General features: G+C 27.5%; 1 protein-coding gene across 5 annotated transcripts in view; it reads right to left on the bottom strand.

Moving 5' to 3' along the window:
* Window positions 1-21,917, bottom strand: part of LOC117168293 (protein tyrosine phosphatase domain-containing protein 1-like) — a 42,177-nt gene that overhangs the window by 9,550 nt on the left and 10,710 nt on the right. For 3 of the 5 annotated variants that reach the window (XM_033353826.1, XM_033353831.1, XM_033353828.1), the window contains 5 exons: window positions 14,981-15,103; window positions 7,062-7,336; window positions 6,153-6,363; window positions 4,705-4,827; window positions 2,390-2,613 (listed from right to left, as the gene is read on the bottom strand). In XM_033353826.1, the coding sequence (XP_033209717.1) occupies window positions 2,390-2,613; window positions 4,705-4,827; window positions 6,153-6,363; window positions 7,062-7,336; window positions 14,981-15,103 (956 nt within the window). Of the gene's footprint in view, window positions 1-2,389; window positions 2,614-4,704; window positions 4,828-6,152; window positions 6,364-7,061; window positions 7,354-14,980; window positions 15,104-21,917 lie in introns of all 5 variants that reach the window. The other 2 variants (XM_033353827.1, XM_033353830.1) reach the window with 2 other exon arrangements.

Raw genomic sequence — 21,917 nt, 5'->3', positions numbered from 1 at the left:
TATATTTAATACACTCACCTCTCAATATAAGAATTCCCTACACCAGAGCTCCCGGTTTAAGATATTCTAGAACTAATGGCCGATATTTAGAAGCGGCGCCGAAAGAGAGGCAGTGTTCAATCACGCGTGACGAAAACTCGAATGCCGCACTGTCAGCACCGAAACAATGCTTATATCGAGAGGTAAGTGTAATTACAATAGGGTCATCCAGTACATTTTTTTTATTTTCAAATACACAATTTTTCTAACTAGGGGAGACCAAGCGCGAATCCAGAAATTTTTTTTCAGGGGGCGATTATGAATGTTCTCAACGAATCTATGTGGAAGGAAGTGGGGGGTGGGGCTCCAAATCAGATTATGGTTTTTCTTAATTTAGTTATTAAAATTTATTTATTCAATTTTTTTTAAAAAGTGATCTTTTTTTGAACTAAAAATTCAACTATTTTGTTAAAAATTTATCTTCTTTGGTTGAAAATTAATATTCCTGAATGAATATTCAGCTATTTGGTTAAAAATTTTGTGTATTTTGTTGAAAATTGAGCTCGTTGTTTGAAAATTTATATTTTTGCGTTGGAAATTCAACTGTTTTATAGAAAATGTATAATTTTTGGCTTAAAAACTCAATTATTTGGTAGAAAATTCAACTTTTTTTTTGTTTTTGAAAATTTATATTTTTGTTTAAGGTTTCGAAGTTTTTGTGCAAAATTCGTCCTTTTTGGTTGAAAATTAGCAAGTTGATAAAGAATTCAACTATTTGGTATGGAATTCAACTGTTTTGTGAAGAGTTCGCTTTTATAAATTGAAAATTTATTTATTCCATTTTTTATTAAAAAAGTGAACCTTTTTTAGATTAAAAATTTAATTTTGTGGTTGAAAAGTTATATTCTTGGGTAGAAAATTAATATTCCTGGTTGAAAAATGAACTATTTTGTTAAAAAAGTATACATTATGTTGAAAATTAGGCTCCTTCGTTGAAAGCTGAACTACTTTATTAAAAATTAATTTTTGTGGTTAAAAGTTCATAATTTTAGTTGAAAATTCAACTGTTTTGTTTTGAAAGAAACTTCTGTGTTTAAAATTTTTTATTTTTTGGTTGGAAATTTAATTATTTTGTAGAAAATTTATCATTTTAGTTTTAAACTATCAACAATTTCGGTTTGAAAATTTTACATTTTGTGGAAAATTCGTCCTTTTGGTTTCGAAATTCAACAAGTTGATAAAGAATTGAATTCTTTGATGAAAAATTCCACTACCCGTTCGAAAATTTAACTTCTTTTGTTGAAAATTCATATTTTGGCTTTGAGATTTCGACTTTTTGTGGTGGAAAATCCGTCCTTTTGTCTTGAAAATTCAAGAGTTTGATCGAAAATTCCACTGTTTTGTAAATAATCCGCCTTTCTTGGTAAAAAATTTATATTCCTCTTTAAAAAATCACCCTTTTTGGTTAAAATTTAAGCATTTTATTGAAAATTTGTATTTTTTGGTTAAATTCTATTATGTTTTGTTTCAAATTAAAACCTTGTTTTGTTGAAATATGAACTGTTATATTTTTTATTGAAATTCATCTCTTTGGCTGAAAATTGAACTTCTTGGTTCACAATTTTCTTTTTGTGGGTAAAAATGACTTTTTTAAGTGTAAAATGAAATATTTAGTTGAAAATTGACGTTTTTGTTGAAATTTCATGTTTTTGGGTGTTTTTACAACTATTTTGCATTTTGTATTTCAGCCTGACAATTCTACTGCTTTTTTTTAGAAAAACAGTTTTTTGGCTTAAAATTTCAATAGTTTAGTAGAGAATTCTTTTTTTTTTGTAGATGATTCGTTTTTTATGTTAAAAATTACCTTTTTTCAACGAAAATTGGACTATTTCATTCTTGGTTAAAAGCTATTTTTTTAGTTAAAAACTTATCCATTCAATTGAAAATTTATTTAACTTGTTGAAATTTTTTTTCACACATAATTAATCTTCTTAGCTGAAAATTCAACTATATGATTAGAAATGTATGCATTTTGTAAGGAAATCGTATTTATTAGTAAAAAAATTTTCTTGGTTGAAAACTCAACAATTTGGTCAGTTTTTCGTGAAAAACGGAATTAAAAAATTATTATTTGCAGAAGTTTTAAAGATTATAAAAGTAAATTATAATGATAAACATCTTAGTAAATAAGAAATAAAAAAAAAGATAAATAAAAAAAGTGCAGGTAGCGAGAATCGAACACGCAACCTCAGGTAATTATCCTTCATAACAAATGTATGAACCAAAACTAAAACTTACATTTGGCGGTTTAAAAATCCGGCCGATTTTTTGTCACTTTTTAATTAATTAAAAAAAATTATCATACCAAAAAAAAAATGGTGGATGACCCTATTTTTCGGATTTGAGTTACCTGATAGTTGTATATTTTCTTTTTTTTCTCGTCGGATAAAGTTTCTTTGTTGCAAAGCAATGCTTTTATCGCTTCGTTTGCACTTACTATTGTAAAAACTTGTGTCTCTGCTGCGTTCTTTAAATTCATGTTTGATTGAATTTCTTTATAGCAATTATTGTCAAATAGATCTTGCCCTCTTATTCCATCGCTAAGGACATCGTCGATACAATTATCATCTAGTCCTTAGAAAATAATTCAATTTTATTTATTATAATTAGCAGTAAATGCACGTGCATTTTGACTTTCTTGAATCTTTACTTCTTAATAAAATTAATTAATAATTAATTCATTAAATTAATAAAAACATAAACAATTGAAAAATCTATAATTTCATCCATGAATTGAAGCATTTTTTCCTCGAAAAAAGTTCAAGATTTTCTTTTTGTATACTTAAATTATTTATAACTATTATAAAGTTTGTGAGTCAACAATATATTATAATTCAATAAGTTTGATAAGGCACTTTGATACATATTAGAGAGCCAAATTTTTTCACAAAAAAGGATAACTTTCTATTTGTTAACTTCAATTATTTATAACGAAGCCAAATAACAATTATTAACAATTTTCTCAATTTTAAGAAGTCTGAGAAAAGATGTTGATAACTATAAGATCAAGAATAATTTTTGTTGTTAAAAAATAATGAAAATGGTTTATTTGTTCATGAAATTTGTTTAAAACACTGAAATTGACAAGTTTCTTATTAGAAGTGAAATTCTTAATATAAATATTTTAAGTTGGCCTCTAAAAACAAAAACAAATTTTTGGTGTCATTTTTAAATTTATGAATTGAATCTGAAAATTGAATGATTTCAAATGAAAATTTTTTTAAAAGTTCAATTATAAAACTATCAAAATTAAACAGTTTCAGATCATAATTTCAAAAAGTGGATAATTTAAAATGCAAAGGAATTGACATTAAATTGTTTATAATTATAATTAGAAGCGTTTAAAGCTGAATAATTTAAAAAATTTAACTTTTGATTTTAAATAATTTTCAGTTCGAAGGGGTTAAAATTTGACAATTTTAAATTGAAAAATGAATTGAATCTTTCAAAATTAAAACTTTTTTAATTCTGAGATTGTTATTTCAAAAGGAAAATTTGTTAATTATAATCCTTTAAAATTTCAATTACTTTTAAGGAATTTAAATCATTTAAAAAGAAAAGCCTTTAAATTGTTCATTGTGGTTTTCCGAATGCAACTATTTCAATTTTAATTGCAAAATTAAAACTTAGGTAAGGGAAAAAATGTAAGAATCAGCTTTTAACATCAAAATAGAGAACTTCAAAATTGTAACTATATACAAAATTAAAAAAAAAAAATTATTCAATTTTGTGGGAATCAAATTTTGATAATTATATTTTGATCTATTTTGATTTCAAGCAACGCAATTTTTAACTTTTTAATTTTAATTCGAATTTTCAACTCTTAATTCATATAGAATTATTATTTATTCTTGAAATGTTCTAATTGAATATTTTTCTATTTTCACAATTTTTTTAAACTTAAAAATCGGACTATTTTAAGATATTGTATGAAAAATATAAAAATAAGGAAAAATACAAATCCAGGTAGATATAATTCAATTTTTGAAATTGCACAATCATAAGCCTTTCAATTCGAAATTGTTTTTATTTTGCAAGTTTAGTTTAAAATATTCAATTTTTTCGGGCATTTTTAAATTTAAAGAAATTCACTTTTTAAGGATTGAATCTGACAAATTATTTTCTTATAATTATTTCAATTTGATGAATTTTCTGAGATTTAAAAATCACGAATTGGAAAATTCCCGAATCTGATTTATTCATGAAACTTGAAGGAATGAAATATTTTGATACAAGAAATTTTTCAAGTTAAATTTTTTTACAGATTATTGTTTAAATTTAAAATAAAAACATTAAAAAATATACATTTTTGGATTAAAATGATTTTTTTGACAACGTGCATAGTACTTAAAAATTGTTTTAACGCTCTCAAAAATTTATTTAAAATTTTTTTTAAAATAAATAAATACAGAAGAAACTTCGAGATAAATAAGTGCTGCATTGAATCCTGCAAAGATTCCACTACTCTATATTTTTAAAAAATCTCATTTTTCCATTTTTCTCGGAAACAGCGAAAGGTGCAAAAAAATGTTCAAGTAAGTTTGTATACCTAAAAAGTTTTATAAAAAATTTGTTTTGCTTTCATTTTGCATCACTTGCGAAAAAAAATTGTATTCAAAAAAAATTTTATTTTTTATTTTTAGTTTTTTAAGTTGATTGTTTTACCTGGAAAAGCTGAAGAGCATGATGGAGCTTCCGGTGATGTGCAGAATATATCCTCGGTAATGTCGTTTAGAGTTTCACTCGATGAAACTGGACCATTAAAATTATTATAATTTTTGGAAGTTACTGGAAAAAAACAGATTATCGATTTTTTTAGATTTTCCAATATGTTTTCTGGAATTAAGTTATTCACAGGGTGTCTACCTGATCGGGACTTTCTAAAATAAATTCCATTTTCATTTTCTCAGAAAAACCGGGAAATTACCCGGATTTTTATTTCGAAATTATTAAAATTCGAACTAAAACTGGTTTAAAATATATTTTGTAATTTTTACTTTTAGAGATACATAAGAACTTCCATTTTTAACCCACGGTTTTGGAATTCCCAGAACTGCTGGCCAATGCAGTTTCATAGGTGGCAGGGCGAGAGACGCTTAAGACTCTTGCCTCGAAAGGGCCGCAGTGCGCGAGTACTCACTCTAGTATATTCTGCAATAATATGCATTTATTTTATTCTTTAATTAAATTTTTTTACATTAATTTAATTTTAGAAATTTTATTTATTGAAAAAAATTACCATGAAGAATTAAAACAGGCACATGAGTTGGATCAGGTGGGAATTTCATAAAAAAATCCAACTTTTTCTTGGAAGAAACGGAGGAGGAAAATTTTGAAAATTTATTGTAGTTCCTTTTTATGAAAACAAATTTTACAAAAACAATCCCCATTGCAAGTCAGAGTTCATCAAATTTGAACAATTTTCCGTTACAAATCTGATTTTTTTTTAATTCAAAAATCCTTCTTTTGTAAATAAAAATTTTCCAGAATTTTGAAACTCGAATAAAACATTCTGAAAAATAAAATTTCTGAAACTGTAAAATTCCCGAATTAGAAAATTTCCGATGAACAAAATTCCCAAACAGTTTATGATATTACCGAATTTGAAAATTCCAGAATAAAAAAATCTACCATAGGGATTTTTTCAAAAACTTAAATGTAATTGTTACTTGAAACAAGAAGCTTCCGTAAAAAATTATAATTTTTTATGTTGGAACTAAGAATTTTTGACATGAACGAAAATTTTGTAAAATAATTTTAATTCTGATTTAGAAAAAGGGAATCGAAGAATAAATTTTTCTTCAGATTCAGAATTATAATTTTTTTACAAAATGTTCTGGTCCCAATCAGAATTGTAATTATTTTCCCAAATTTTCGGATCTAAATTATAAATTGCAAGAAATCTAAAAAATTTTCAAGGAATCTGTGTTATCATCAGAGAAATAAAGAATTTCTGAACGTCTTTACAGACTAGATGGAGCTATGAATTAAAAAAAAATTGATTTAAATCTGTTAAACTGACTCGGGGAAACCCGGGAAATGACGTGAAATTTGAAATCATCCTTCGGGTAGACACCCTGAATTTCTTGGATTTAGATATTTATTATTTTTACTTAAATAATCTAAAGATAAATCTGTTAAAGAATCATCCCATGAATATGAGTGCTCCATTTTTTCTTCCTTCTGGCTGAGTTTTTCCAACACATGTGAAATGAAGCGATGTGTAAATGGTGTGTAGGAAACTTTATAATCGATTTCTGCTGGAGAATTATCCTCTTGGCAATCACAGAGTTGTAGAATCCGTTCACATATTGCAAAAATTATCTGGTGAAATTGAGTGTTAGTTCTCTCTTATATTCTGGGTTATTGTGAGGAAATTTGTTTATTTTTCTAAATACAAATTCCTACCTAACCGAAATCGAGACTGTCAAACAGCTCAGGTGGTTCATGTCCGTACTAAGTTTCTAGAATTTACGAAAACGATCCCAATGAAGTCACAAAATTGTATTGCGCAATCGTGAAAAACGAATTTGCATAAACAAATTCGAGGTTACTCATTATCCCAATTAAGCATTTCGCGTAAAGATTTCAAGGTTATGTTATGATTTCCTTTTGCATTTTCTACTGCGTTACATAGTGTCGAGAAAAACAAGAATTTATTGCTTCCTTTTTTTATAGCTATATGATGCAGTGGAAAATGCAAGGACAAATGAAAATATAACCTCGAAAGTGTTTACGCGAAATGCCTAATTGAGATAATAAATAACCTTGAAGTTGTTTATGCAAATTCATCTCTCGATTTTGCGTAAACAACTTGAAGGTTATTAATTGGCATAATAAGTAACCTTGAAGTTGTTTACGAAAATTAGTCTCACAATTGCGGAACAACTCTGTATGAAGTCATTCAGAAACTTCTACAAATTTAGCACGGACTCGAACCGTTTCAGCTATGGAACGGTTTCGACGTCCGTAAGGTAGGAAATTTTAGTAAAAAATTTCCCTGCCTATCTACTAAAATTTACCTTTGGTATATGTTTAAAGGTACGTTGCTCGTATCCATGTAAAACATTGTACTGTCCTTTGAGATAAGACTGAAGACTGCAGGGTTTATTACTTTTTGGAAAGACAACCATTTGTGGAAGAACAAAATGCTCAAATTCTTGAATACACAAAATTTGTCCTCTAGTTTGTATAGCACTAGGCCTTTTCATTCGAACAAATCTTATCGCATCACTCGACCTAACTCTTAAACTATAAATAAGGTAGCATGCTATCAGAACACCTGTACGTCCCAACCCTGAAAACAAATTGCTTCTGAAATAACAAACAAATTAGGACAAGATTTTGAAGTTTGGGGTATACTTTTGAAAAGATCACCCAAGAATATTTACCTAATACTTGGCCTAGAGAATTTTTTGAAACTGGGATTTTTTTGAGACCGGCGAAAATTGGGAAATGAAAATAATTTCTTTTTAACTGGAAATTTTTCTCAATTTTAGAACAAAAATCAGGTTATCCACATGACCGGGGAAACCCGGAAAATGATTGACACAAATCGGGAAATAGCCGGAAATTAAAATAAAAACGGGAACAATCGGGAATTAACCAGGAATACAAATTCGGGCCCGGAATCACATTTAAGGTTTTGGAACGTGTGCTTTTTAAAATGTTTCAAGAGAAAGCAATAATATTGTTAAGATTTCTAGGAAAATTCAAAAGAATTATTTAATTTTTATAATTAATTTTAAGAGGACATTTCGAAAAATTTCTTAAATTGTCAAAATAAAAGATGGAAGATTTTAAGGCAATTTTTCTAATCATGTAGAATTATTTGAAAAACTTTGGAAAAACACCAATCATTTTAAAAGACATTTAGTAGGTTTAGAAATTTATGCGAAATTTGTTAAAAATTTTAAGAAAAAATTCCAGTAATTTTTAAAAATATTTAATTATTTTTTTAGTATTTCGAAAAATTGAGTAACAGAATGTAAGTTTCTGAAGATTTCGAAGGTTTTTTTAATTTTTTGAAATGTTTTAAGAAAACAAAAAAGTTTCTTTTGATTCCTGGAAAAATGACAAATGAGTTTATAATTAGGAAAATTAATTTTTAAGGAAAATTTCAAAAAAAATTTTAAAAGGTTTATAAAAATATAAAAAAATCTGGAGGATTTTAAGGTAATTTTTCTTATTTTGAAAGATTGTTTTAAATTTTAGGAATAATTTGAATCATTATAATAGATGTTCAAAAATTCCTTCCTTGTTACAGAAAATTCAACATTTCAATTAAAATTGTAATTGTTCGGTTGAAAACATTTTTTTTTTTTTGATGAGGATTAAAATATTATGCTGAAAATTTGTCTTTCCTAGATGAATTCAACTCTAATTTGATCAGAATTCATTTTTTTCTTGTTTAAAATTTAACTATTTCGTTGAAAATTGGTTTATTTTCGGTCTGGAAATTAATTTTTTTTAATGAAAATTTTAATTTTTGGTGAAAATGATTTTTCTTGTTTCTTAGGATAAAAATTCTCCACATATTTGTTAAAAATTCGTCTTTTTTTTTAAGTAATTCAACTGTTTTTTGTTTAAAATAAAAATATTTTTTAGACTTGATCAAAAGTTGAACTACTATTTTAAAAATTATTTTTCTTATAAGATTCATCATTTTAGTTTAAATATCATTTTTTTGTTTGAAAATGAAACAATTTCGTTAAATTTGGTATTTTTTGGTACAAAATTTAACTGTTTGATTTCAAATTAACGTTTTTGTTGAATATTAATATTCTCGGGTTAAACAAAGTTTCATCATTCTCCGGAAAAGTCGTCTTTTTTAGTAATAATTACATCTATTTGGTTCAAATTTCAACTTATTGAAAAATAATCTTTTTGGTGGAAGATTTAACTATTTAATTAAAAATCGGGAATATTAAGAATTTGGAAGCATTTAAAATATTTTGAATGGTTTCAAGAAGCAAAAACTTTTTTGTTGATTTCTGTAAAAGTGATCAATGATTTTCTATTTATAATGTTAAAAATTCACCTTTTCTGATTGAATTCAACTTCAATTTGTTTAAAAACCTGCTATTTTTCCTCGTCGAAAAGTTAAATATTTGGTTAAAAATGATTTTTTTTATTGAAAATTAACTTTTACAACCACAAACTCAACAATTCCATTTTTGGTTTAATTTTTTTTTATTATTTCGTTTTAAGATTTTAAAAGAAAATTTAAAGGTGTGTTAAGAGTCTTGATATGTTCCAAGAGAATATAAAAGGTTTCTTAAAATTAATGAGAAAATTTTAAATGTTTTTCTTTTTTGAAAAATGAATTTTAAGAGAACATTGAAAAATATTTAAAACAGTTCAAATTAATTCCTTAAATTTAAAATTAAACAATTATAATTTAGACATTGGGACACGGAATTTTCGCTGATAATTTTTATTTAAACAGAAAATTTTTGACATTGAAAGGGAAATTTTTGGAAATACTTTTAATTCTAGTTTGTAAAAATTATAATTACAAGAACAATCTCTGTTCTTATTCAGACATTCCAAATCAGAACTTGTTTGAATTTAAACATTCTTTTTTTCAAAAAAAGAATTGTTAGAATTTTAAACTCCCTTCTTCCAAATTTGAGAAAAATGTGGTTTCTATATTTCGGGATTATAATTTTTAGGAACAGAGAATTTTTCACAGAGAACGGAAATTTAAAAAAAAAAATCTCAATTCTTATTTAGAAAAAAGGAACTAAAAAAATCCTATAAATTGAGAAGTAAAATTCTTTTCTAAAGCACCCCGTTTCAAATCAGAAAAAATAATGTTCAGATTTCGCTTTAAAAATCTACAACTTTTGTGTAAAACATTTCTATTGAGGACAACTTTTTTTCGAGTTATTTAGGAGAACAGATTTTGAAAAAGCAAAAATTAGTAATAACTTAATTTATATTAAAAAGTTCCAAAAATAAATTTGACACTTTTAGCTCGGTTGCAAAAGGAACCCCTAGGCAAAGTATCAAGTCAATATTTGTAATTTGTTATTATAGTATTTAATCAACTAATGTCGCTCGATATATTTCGATTATTAATGAGGTCAAAGTTGAAGGTTGTGAAAGGTCATTATTTCAGTTGATTTCTTATCAAAAAAATACTCTCAGACTTTGTAATTATTTTTAATTTGTATGGAAAGTGTGGTAGTTTAGCCCTTACGACTTTGAAAGATCGATCAACCCAAGCACATGATTTAACTAAATATAACTTTATATTTAGATTAGAATCAAAATCGTTAGGTTTATATTGCTTGAAAACTACTGTCATTAATCCATACACTAAATCGTCTGTCCGATAATAACAGCTTTATGCATCAGACCATTCAATAATTAATTAATAAAAAAACTTCACATGTATTCTAAGATTTTAGAAATAATTATTTGGATGCTTGAATTAGGGATACGATTTGAAAATTAAGTAAAAATTTTAATTGTAAAGATTTTAGTTTTAATTTAAATACAATTATATAGGGGAAATATCTCTACAATGGGTAACCAATTATTCAAAGTGCAAATACACGTTAAATATTTTATTAAATTTTTTTTAACGCATATTGTGTCTGAATATTGATTAAATAAAATCAATTTTTTACATACATTCGTATTTTGAATTAATCATTATCCACTGTTTTTGTATTATTCACCGCAGGAAAGTTTCCCCAACATAGATTACTCAAGATTGCATTTCATTTAATATCTGTGTCATGTCGAGGAAGTTATCGCTTGTAATGTGTCGAGAAATTAATAACATGCAAGTGTACAAATATGTACTTTGATCAAGATACCAAATAATGGAGTTCTAACTAAATGACAGTAAACTGAATATATAAGAACTACAAAAAAATAAATCCTTCATAAAACACAAGAATACAATTAATTGTACACAAAATATATTCTACACAAAACATATTGTATGCAAAATATATTTTACACAAAATATAATGTACATAATACATATCGCACAGAAAATATGTTGCACACAAAATATACTACAACAAAAAATATTTTGGGCACAAATCATATTGCACAAAAAATATTTTGTACACTGATTATATCTCAGAAAAAATATATTCCACATAAAACGTATTATATACAAATATTTTTTACACAAATTATATTACAAAATATATTTTGTACGAAAATAATATTGTATAAGAAATAGATTTTGTACACAAATCATATAGAACACAAAATATAATCTTCACAAAATCTATTGCACACAAAGTATATCCTTCACGAAATATATTGTACACAAAATATATTCTTTACTAACTATATTGCACACAAAATATATTATATGTAAAATATATTGTATACAAAATCTATTTTACACAAATGATATTAAACATAAAATATATTATACACAAAATATATTGCTCACAAAATATATTACGCAAGAAATATTTTGTACACGAATCATATTGCGCAAAAAATATTTTGTACGCTAATTATATCGCACACAAAATATATTCCACACAAAACGTATTCTATACAAAATATATTTTACACAAATTATATTACGAAATATATTTTGTACACAAATCATATTGAACACAAAATATATTCTACACAAAATATATTGCATACAAAATATTTCGTACACAAATCATATTGCACGCAAAACATATTTCACACAAAATATATTGGGCGCGAAATATATTGGACGCGAAATATATTATACACAAAATATATTACACACGAAATATATTGTACTCAAAGTATATTCTTCACAAAATATATTGTATTCAAAATAGTTTTAACACAAAATATATACCACACGAAATATATTTTACACAAAATATATTATACACGAAATATATCGCACACAAAATATATAATATGAAAAATGTATTGTATACAAAAAATATTTTACAGAAATGATATTAAACATAAAATATATTATACACAAAATATATTACTCCTAAAATATATTACACAAAAAATATTTTTGACACCAATCATATTTCGCAAAAAATATTTTGTACGCTAATTATATCGCACACAAAATATATTCCACACAAAACGTATTCTATACAAAATATATTTCACACAAATTATATTGCGAAATATATTTTATACACAAATCATATTGCACACAAATTATATTCTACACGAAATATATTATATACAAATTATATTGTATATAAAATATGTTTCAGATAAAATATATTGTATACAAAATATGTTGGATACGAAATGCATATTGTACACAAAATATATTCTACACAAAATATATTCTACACAAAATATGTTGCACACGAAATATATTGCATGCAAAATATATTCCACACGAAATATATTGTACATAAAATATATTATGCACGAAAAATATTGTTCACAAAATATATTGTACAAAAAATATATTGCACAGAAAATATGCTGCACACAAAATAATAATGTATAAAGCAAATTATAATGATTATATTTCTATTACATATAATATTTTCTACACAAAATGTACTCCACACAAAGATAATCATTACTTTATTCTAAAAATATTCTCAAAACCCTGTACCCAAGAATATTATATTCAATATTTTGTCTACAAAATTTTTTTTTTAAATATTTGATTTTTTAACCTAAAAAGATGAATTTCCAAGCAAAATATATTCAAGTTCAACCAAAAAATGGCAGTTTTAATCAACTATTTGAATCTTCAAGCCAAGAATACGATTTTTCTAGATTAAAGTTTAATTTTCGATCGAAAAGGACGATTTTTTCCAAAAACTCGAATTTTAAACAAAACAGTTGTATTATTGTCAAAAAAGATGACCTAAATACTCGTTGAATTTTCAACAAAATAATTAAATTTTAACAAAATATTGAAATTCTTAACGTACAAGGATGTATTTTTAGCTAAATAATTGCATTTTACATAAAAAAGATACATTTTTAACAAAAATGGGATAGTAAAAAGTGTACTTAAAAAATGAATTTTTAACAACAACAACAAAAAACGAATTTTAAGTAAAATAGTTAAATTTTTAATAAAAGAGATGAACTTTCAAATAAAAGAGATTCGTTTCAAATAAAAAACAGTCGAATTTTCAATAAAATAGTTGGATTTCCAACAAAGATTTTTAAATTTTCAAGCCAAAATGCGAATTCTCTGTAAAAAGAAGTTAAATTTTAAACCAACGAGTCCAACCAACAAGTCATTACAAATATTTTCAACAAAAAAAGGTAATTCCCTACCAAAAATTTTAATTTTTAACTAAAAACTATCAACTTTCAACCAAAAATAGATTGATTAAATATTCAGTAAAAAAATTAATTTCTAACCAAGAACGAAGACCTTCCAACCAAATAGTTCCATTTTCAACCAAAAAGATGAATTCTCAATGACAAATTTAATACTCTAATTTTCAACTAAAACGATGAATTTTAAACAAAAATTCGGAATAGTTAAATTGTCAGTAAAAAGCAAATTAATTTTTAACATAAAAAAAGAATTTTTAATGAAACAATTGAGTCTTTAAACAATAAAATTAATTTTTCTAAAAGTAGTTCAATATTCAACAAAAAGTTTAATTTTTTATAAAATAGCTTAATTTTCGACAAAATCTTGAATTTTTCAACCAAATTGTAGAACTTTTAAACAAAGAAAAATGTATTTTGAACCAAAAATGTAACTGTAGACTTGAAAAGGATAAAGAATTAAATTTTAATTAAAACTCTACTTTCATATTCCACCTAATATTTTTTTTAGAATTTATTCTATGCTGAATATGTATTTTCTACAAAATAGTTGAATTTTGTAATAAAAAAGACCGATTATTTACAAAAAGTCAAATAGGTAATTAAATTTTTAGTAAAAAAAAATAATTTTCAATAAAAATAAAACAAATTTTCTACCAGACTATTTTTAAGCCAAATAGCAAAAGAGACGAATTCTCTACAAAATAGTTGCATTTAGTTTTCGACATAAAAATAATCATTTTTAACAAAAAATGCAAAAGTTGAATTCTTAACCCGTAAAAATGAATTTTTTACAAAAAAGTGCATTTTTAACCAAGGGTGGAATTTTCAACAAAATAGTTAAATTTTTAGTTTAAAATAATAGATTTACCCCCCAAAAAAAAGAATTTTTAACTAAATTTATGTCTTCAACAATTGATTTGCGAGCCAAAAATAAAAATTTTCTACAAAAAAGTTCAAATTAAAAAAAAATGGTTGGTCAAAAAAGTTAGTTTCTTAACAAAATTGTTGAATTTTGAACTAATACTGAAGTCCTCTATTAAAACACAGATTAATTTTTTGACCAACCATTTTCAACGAAAAAGGTTGATCTTCTACCAAAAACATGGATTTTCAACAGAATACTCCAATTTTCAACCAAATAATTACATTTTCCACCAAACTGTTTAATTTTCGAGCTGAAAATACGATTTTGAAATAAAAATATTAAATTTCTGACCCGAAATTGTTAAATTTTAACAAAGCAGTTAATTTTCATCAGAAACAAATTAATTTGTAATCAAACAGTTGCATTTTCAACCAAAAAAGAAAGAGATGTGTTTTCAAACCATAAAGCTGAATTTTAAAAATAATAGTTGAATTTTCATTAAAAAAAATTTTTTTTAGTCAAGAGAGTCGGACTTTAAACAAAATTGTCAATTGAGACAAACAGCACGAGGGCCGCACTCTCAGCGTGTTAGTTTCATCAGGTTGCATCATGCGTCCAAATTTAACCGAAATGGTTCACGTTTATTTTTTATACATAATCAACTTTATGACACTATTTTTTTTAAATTTGTGATACTATTTACCCCTTTTTTATATCTAACCTGTGACTGAGGCCTGATTTTGCAGAAAGTCTATGTTACAAGATTCATTATACGGATCTGTGACACACATGTTACAGTTTAGGAATAGCGTGCTTTATTCATTGATTTACCTGCATGACAGTGAATTGCGACTCTTCCTTCTTGAACCGCAAAGGCTACGACCTTGACCATATCCAAAAGTTTCCCCATGGTGGCGGACCCATAATCCTTCCATGCGAAATTGTAGTAATAAACTATAAATAATATAAGTATTTTTAATAAGTTTTTTGAGAAAAATATTAATCAATTCTAGAAAAACAATCTATAGTAAATGAGCCTAAGAAACAGTAAAAATGTGCATTGGTTCTTGAATTACCATGAAAAATGTGGAAGAGTGCCCAAGACGAAAATCGGTCGGTCGAGTGGCAGCCGAGCAGTCTTTTGATGCATAGGAAATAAGAGAAATGACTCGACTGCCACTCAATCGACCGATTTTCGTCTTGTGTACCCCTCCACATTCTTAATGATACTTTGAGAACCAATTAAGATTTTTCAAGTTTCTTGGACTTATTTTAAAGATGTAACTACAGGCTTTAATTTAGCGAGGTTTTATTCACGAAATTTAATGAGGTTCCTAACTATTAAAAAAAATCTTTTCAGCTTAATCTTTTGCGGAGTTAGTCGCTTGCTAAGATAGCCTGTTTTTAAACTGTATGTTTAATCTGGTTTAATTGTTCATACAGTGTAATTTGCCGGTTTAAAATCTGAATTTTTTCGTTAAATCTTACCCCCTCCGACCATTTTTAGAAAATAATGAACTTATTTACATTTATTTCTCAATATATATATTTTTAAATTTTCGTAAGATCTTTAGAGTTATGCAATGAGTAAAACTTAGAGAAGAAAAGAAATATGAGGTAATTATTTCTTTAAAGTAAAAAACTGATAATGTTCAGATTTTAAAATGCTCGGAAGTGGCAGAATGGAATACTAAAGTTGCTTCAGCTAAAACTTTTTTAAATAGTGCCTTTATTTTAATTTTTTTCTAAAACTGTGAAGTTTCGAAACTACATGGAGAAAAAAATTTTTATCTTTTTTTGTGTCCGATGTTATTTTCTTTTACCTCTTTTATCTCAATATCTGTTTGGTTGACATATTTTAAATATTATTTCTGAAGAAAAATGCATTTTTTAATCTTTTCTCTAAAACTATAGTTTTAGAGAAAAGATAAAATATGCTATTTCCTTAATAGGTAAAAAGGCAGAAACCCTTAGAATTTCGAACCCAAGGAGGGAAAGTGTGGGGAAATCATAAGTGGTTAAGTAGAGGATATGAAGAGAGGGAAAGTCAAGTAAATGAGGGAAGGGAAAAGAAACTGAAAATGAGGGAGGGGAAGTAGGCTAAGTGGGGGAAATGGAGAGAGAGAGAGAGAGAGAGTATAGGCATTGGGGGAAGTGTAAGTAGGGAGAGTGAGTGAAGAGAAAGTAGAGGAAGTATATGAAGTGGAGAAAAATGAGAGGAGTGGAAGTACAGGAAGTGAGTGTAGGGAAGTATAGGAAGTTAGTGGAGAAAGAGTATGGAAAATAAGCGGATGAAAAGTAGGCGAAGTAAGGGTAAATGAGGGAAGGGGAAGTGGGGCAATTAAGGGGAAGTATGGGGAGTAGAGACAGTGAAGAGAAATGAGGGAAGTGAAAGTAGGAGAATTAAGTGGAGAGAATGTAGGGGAAGTGAGTGGAGAGAAAGTAGTAGAGTATAGGAAGTGAAGGAAAATGAGGAGACAAAAAGTAAAAAAACAACATGTAGGGAAGAATGAGAAGTGAGTGGAGGGGAACTATAGGAAATTATAGGAATTGAAAGGGAAGTAACGGTAAATCAGGGGAGAAAAACTAGGTTAATTGGGCGGATAGAGGGAGAGTGTTTAAATTAGGGGAAATGAGGTAAGTGAAAGTAAAGGAAGTGAGTTAAGGTACAATAGGAGAAGTATAGGAAGTCAAAGAAAAGGAGGAAAGGGGACGTGGAGGAAAGGTGAAATAGGAAAAGAGAGCGTATGGAGGTATGGGAAGTAAGCGGAGGGAAATTATGGAAAATAAAGGGATGGAAGGTATGGGAAATAAGGGTGAATTAGGTTAGGGAAATCACGTTAAATAGGAAGAAGTGAGAGAAAATGAGGGAATTGAAAGTAGGAAAATGGCGTGGAATTAGAGGAAGTATGGGAATTATGAAAAGTGAAGGAAGTATAGGAAGTGAAGGAAAATGAGGAGAGAGGAAGTAGAAAGTATGTGATTGGGGAAGTATAGGAAGTAAGTATAGGGGAAGTATAGGAACTGGTTGGGATTAGAAGGGTTTGAAAGTAGGGGAAGTGAGGGTTAATGGGGGAAGGAAAAGTAGGTTAATTTAAGGGATAGAGAGGGAATGTGTAAATTGAAGGGCGCGAGAGGAAATGAGAAAAGTTAAAGTAGGAGGATTGTGTGGTGCTAAAATAGGGGAAGTATAGGAAGTGAAAGGAAAGGAGAAGTAGAAGTTAGAATATGGAAGTATGGGAAATTAATGGTTGGAAAGTATGGGTTATACGGGGATTCAAAGTAGGGAAATTAAGAGTAAAGGAGGGTAGGCAAAGATGGTAGTGGAGAGGAAGTAGGGGAAGTATAGGAAGTGAAGGATAAGAAGGAAAGCAGAAGTGAAGAAAAGAATTAGAGGAAGTGAGAGTAGGGAATAACCGAAAGTAAGTGGAGATAAAGTATGGGAAATTATAGGTAATGAAGGAATGTAGGGAATAACCGAAAGTAAGTGGAGAGAAAGTATGGGAAATTATAGGTAATGAAGGAATTCAAGTAGGGAAAGAGGTTAATTGGGTTGAATGAAGGGAAATTGTGTGAAATAGGGGACGTGAGTGGGAATGAGCGAAGTGAAAGTAGGTTTAGTGAGTGGAGGGAAATGATGGGAAATCAATTAATAGTAAGTAGAATAAGGGAGGGTAGAGGAGGAGATGGGAAGCAAAAAACATGGGGGGAAGTGAAGGAACATGAGGAAACTGAAAGTAGCGAAATTGAGTGAAGAGGAAGAAGAGAATGTGAAAGGAAATGAGGGGAGGAAAAGTAGAGGAAGTGAGTGTAGGAAAGTATGGGAAGAAAAGTATAGGCGGTATAGAGGAAAAGTGTGTGAATTAGGAGATGTGAGGGGAAATGAGCGAAGTGAAAGGAGATTAAGTGAGTGAAGAAAAAGCATGGGATATAAATGAATAGAAAGTGGGAGAATTAAGGGTAAATGAGGAAAGTGGAAGTAGGTGAAGTGCGACGAAATGATGGGCGAAGAAGTAGTATGTTAGGGGGAAGGGAAGCGGGGGAAATGATTAGAAATAAAGTTTAATAGGTGTGTAAAAGTAAGGGCTGAGAAAGGGAAGTAAGTCAAGGTGAGTGTCAGCCGGAGAGAAGCTAGGAGAGAGGGTATTAGCGGAGGAAGAAAGTAGGGAATGGGGAGGCGGGCGAAGGGCGTAGTGAGAGGAAATAAAATATCAGGGAGTGAGGGTTTGGTGCCTAATTTCAATAATTTTGTCTATTTATGTTTTACACATTAAATAACTTTAAATATTTTCCGAAAATTTAAAAATAATAGTATGAAAAAATAGGGGTAATTATTTTCTTGAAAGGTGTACATTAGGGAGGTAAGACTTTTACGTAAAAAAATGTTTAATAATGAAATGGGTACTCTAATTCAGTGGCCTTTAATTAAAGTGTCATTAAAGTTGGTTAGAGAACTAATTACAAGTCAGACTTGTAAGGGGAATTTGAATATCGCAACGTCAAATACTAAGCCTATATTTCTCTTGCTTAACATATATAGATTTACTGCATTGCATGTCTGCTGAAAATTTCTTCGACCTGTGAAGTTATTCTGAAATGTTTGTAACAGTCATTTGAAAAAAATCTTTGATCCTTCTGTTCAAGGGCAGTTGGTTTGCTATAAATTGTAAAATTGATTGTGTTTTAATATTTTTAATTCTTTTTTTTTCATAGCAGACCTCGAATTGGCCTCTTTTGAACACGTTTTGATACTTAAAATCATTCAGTTGACAATACGTGATTTGAAAATTCTTTAATTTCAACATTTTCCGTTTTTGATCTTAATTTTTTAGCGTAAATTTTCAATTAAAAACTTTTTTAATGCAGATTTAAAGACTTGAACAATTTGAAATTTAGGATAAAAAAATGGCTTTATTTGTTTAGATGTTAAACTGTAAATATAAAATATTTCCTGATTATTAACACTAAACTATAGTTTGATTGATACCAATTGAACAATAATAATTCATTTTAAAAGACAATTTTAAGCTGTTCAAAACTAAACAATTTACTTATTTAGCGTTGAAACTTGATCTGCCTCAATTTAAAATCCTTAGTATAATTAAAGAAATGTAAACGTGAGATTAAAATTTTATAAACTATTTTCAATTTTTAAATAATTCAAAATTAATAGATTAATAATGAAACGCTTTTATTTAATAAAAAAATGTATTCAATATTATTTTAGCCTTTTTCAGACTATTCATTTAAAATGAGCAATTTTAATTCAATTATTTAAAACTAAATAATTTGAAACTCGATTTTCTGAAATAGTCGTAAATGGTTAAAATTTTAGAATCCTAAATTGAAAAATTGAACGATGAAATCTGAATTGTTTCATTTTGAACATTTTTAATTTGTAAGTCAAATCTTATAATTTAACTTAAAATCTTTCTCCAAATTAGAAGAGTAACCTTTTTTATTTTTTATATTTTTATTGAGTTGAACGTTAGCATATTTTGTATTTTCAATATTTTTATTAGGGTTAAGACGAGGAAATTACAGTTTTTATTATTTATTAATTTTCAGAGGGCCATTTTATATTTTTAAGATTTTTTTTTTACTTGGAAAGAAAGAAATTTTTTTTAACTTTTTACAGAATTGTAAAAAAACGCTTTTTGTTTTTCCATTTTTATTGCACTAAAAGAGATTTTTTTATTTTGTTCGGCATTGCAAGATGTATTTTTACATAATTAGTTAAACAGGAGGAAATTTTGGTCATTATTTTTTTCTGATTTAAAAGAGGAACATTTGTTTAGAAAGATTTTTTGGAAGATTTTTTTTTATATTTGGAAAGGGCATAATTCTGGTTATTTTATAATTTTTTTAAATTGGAAGAGTCTTTTTTTCTTTTTAACATTTTATTGAGTTTAAGGTAAGGACTTTTTCAAATATTTTTTCTGCATAAAAGAGGTTTTTTTTATTTAGTGAAAGGGAGGACATTTTTTTATGAATTGAAAAAGTTACATTTATATGAAAAGATTTTTTGAGAAGATCTGTATAGAATTGGAAGGGACAAAACGTTAGTTAGTTATTTTTGTTTGTTTTTTAATTGGAAAACGCCATTTTTTCTTTTTAACATTTTATTGAGTTTAAGGGAAGAATTTAAAAACAATAGTTATGTTCATTGATAAATGTATTTTTTTTCAGTTGAAACGGGGAAAATTTTCGTTATTATTTCTTTTCTCAATTGGAATAAGAACATTTTTTTGAAAATATTTGTTGGAAGATTTTTTTATATTTACAAGGGACAACATTTCAGCAATTAAAAATATTGTAATTGGAAGGGCCCATTTATACTTTTTTACATTTTATTGAGTTTAAAGGAAGAATTTATTTTTTATTTTTTGTTCATTGAAACAGGTAATTTTAGTTTATTTCGTTGAAAGGGAAGCAATATTTGTCATTTTTTTCTGAATGGAAACAGGAATATTTTTTTGGAAAGATTTTCCTGAAGATTTTTTTATATTTGGAGAGAATTGAAAAAAATTGAATTTCTTTCGAACATTTTATTGAGTTTAAGGGAAAAGTTTGAAACAAAAAATCTGCATTTAAAGGTTTAATTTTTTTAATTGGAACTTTATTGGTTTAACTGAAAATTAATCTATTTTGTTAAAAATACGTCTTTTTAATAGAAAATATTGATTTTTTTATGTGAAAACGGGTTTTAAAGTAATATTCCAACAAAAACTAATTGTACGCGGATTTCCTGCGAGTAGATAGGCAGAGGATTTCTGTATAAGGTTTCCTACCTTGCCGACTGCGAGACCCTTCCACGGCTGAAGTGGTTCATATCCGTGCTAAGTTTCCAGAATGTTCTGGATGACTTCATAGAGTAATATTCCGCAATTGTTACACACGAATTTGCGTAATCCGCTTTAATTTGTTGATAAAATGGTGTAATAATAATTAATAATATTAATAAGCAAATGCCTTAATAACATTGAAGTTGTTTACGCAAAATTGTCTCTCAAAATTTCAGAATATCTTTTTAAGACGTCATCCAGAACATTCTAGAAACTTAGCACGGACAAGAACCGCTTTAGCCGTGGAATGGTCGCGAATTCGATAAGGAAGGAATCTTGATATAGAAACCATTCTCACAATTGAGTGAAATCCCTTTTGGGAAGACGTCAGAAAGAGAAGTGTACGAGCCAGTTTAAGGAGTGTTCTTTTCGCAACACTGCTTCAACAGGAGCAAATCAATCTCTCTAGCAATCAACCCAGGGGAAGAGTTCCACAAAACTGAAAAATAGTTAACTGCTAGATTTAACATTAAAAAATGTTTTAACTCAATTTTTCTACCATTTACCAAAGGGGGAGGGTCAGTAAGGCCGGTTTTTGGCCTAATTTATTTTTGGACCAAAAAATCTGAAAAAATCATGGTAGTATCTTATAAGTATCCCGAGTCGATTGCATGCTAAACGGACTACCCTCCACCCCCCAGCCACCCCTACAAATATAGGAAACACCACTACCCACCAACTGTATTTTCGAGAGATTTGACTTTCAAATGACCTTGAACCTGACGCGAAAAGATCAGCGGACACCAGGTTCGTAATCAGCGACCCCAAAAACCTATAACATATTTTTTAAAATTTTTTTACCGTTTTTTCTCGATTTGACTTTCAAATGACCTTCAAATGACCTTGAACCTGAAGCGATATAGTTCAACGGATGCCAGATTCGTAATTAGCGACTCCAAAAACCTATAACGTATTTTTTTGGA

Source organism: Belonocnema kinseyi, chromosome 2, assembly GCF_010883055.1.
Source record: "Belonocnema kinseyi isolate 2016_QV_RU_SX_M_011 chromosome 2, B_treatae_v1, whole genome shotgun sequence".
Classification (NCBI taxonomy): domain Eukaryota; kingdom Metazoa; phylum Arthropoda; class Insecta; order Hymenoptera; family Cynipidae; genus Belonocnema; species Belonocnema kinseyi.
Note: the sequence above shows the minus strand (reverse complement) of the source record. Positions and strands in the feature narration are given on the sequence as shown.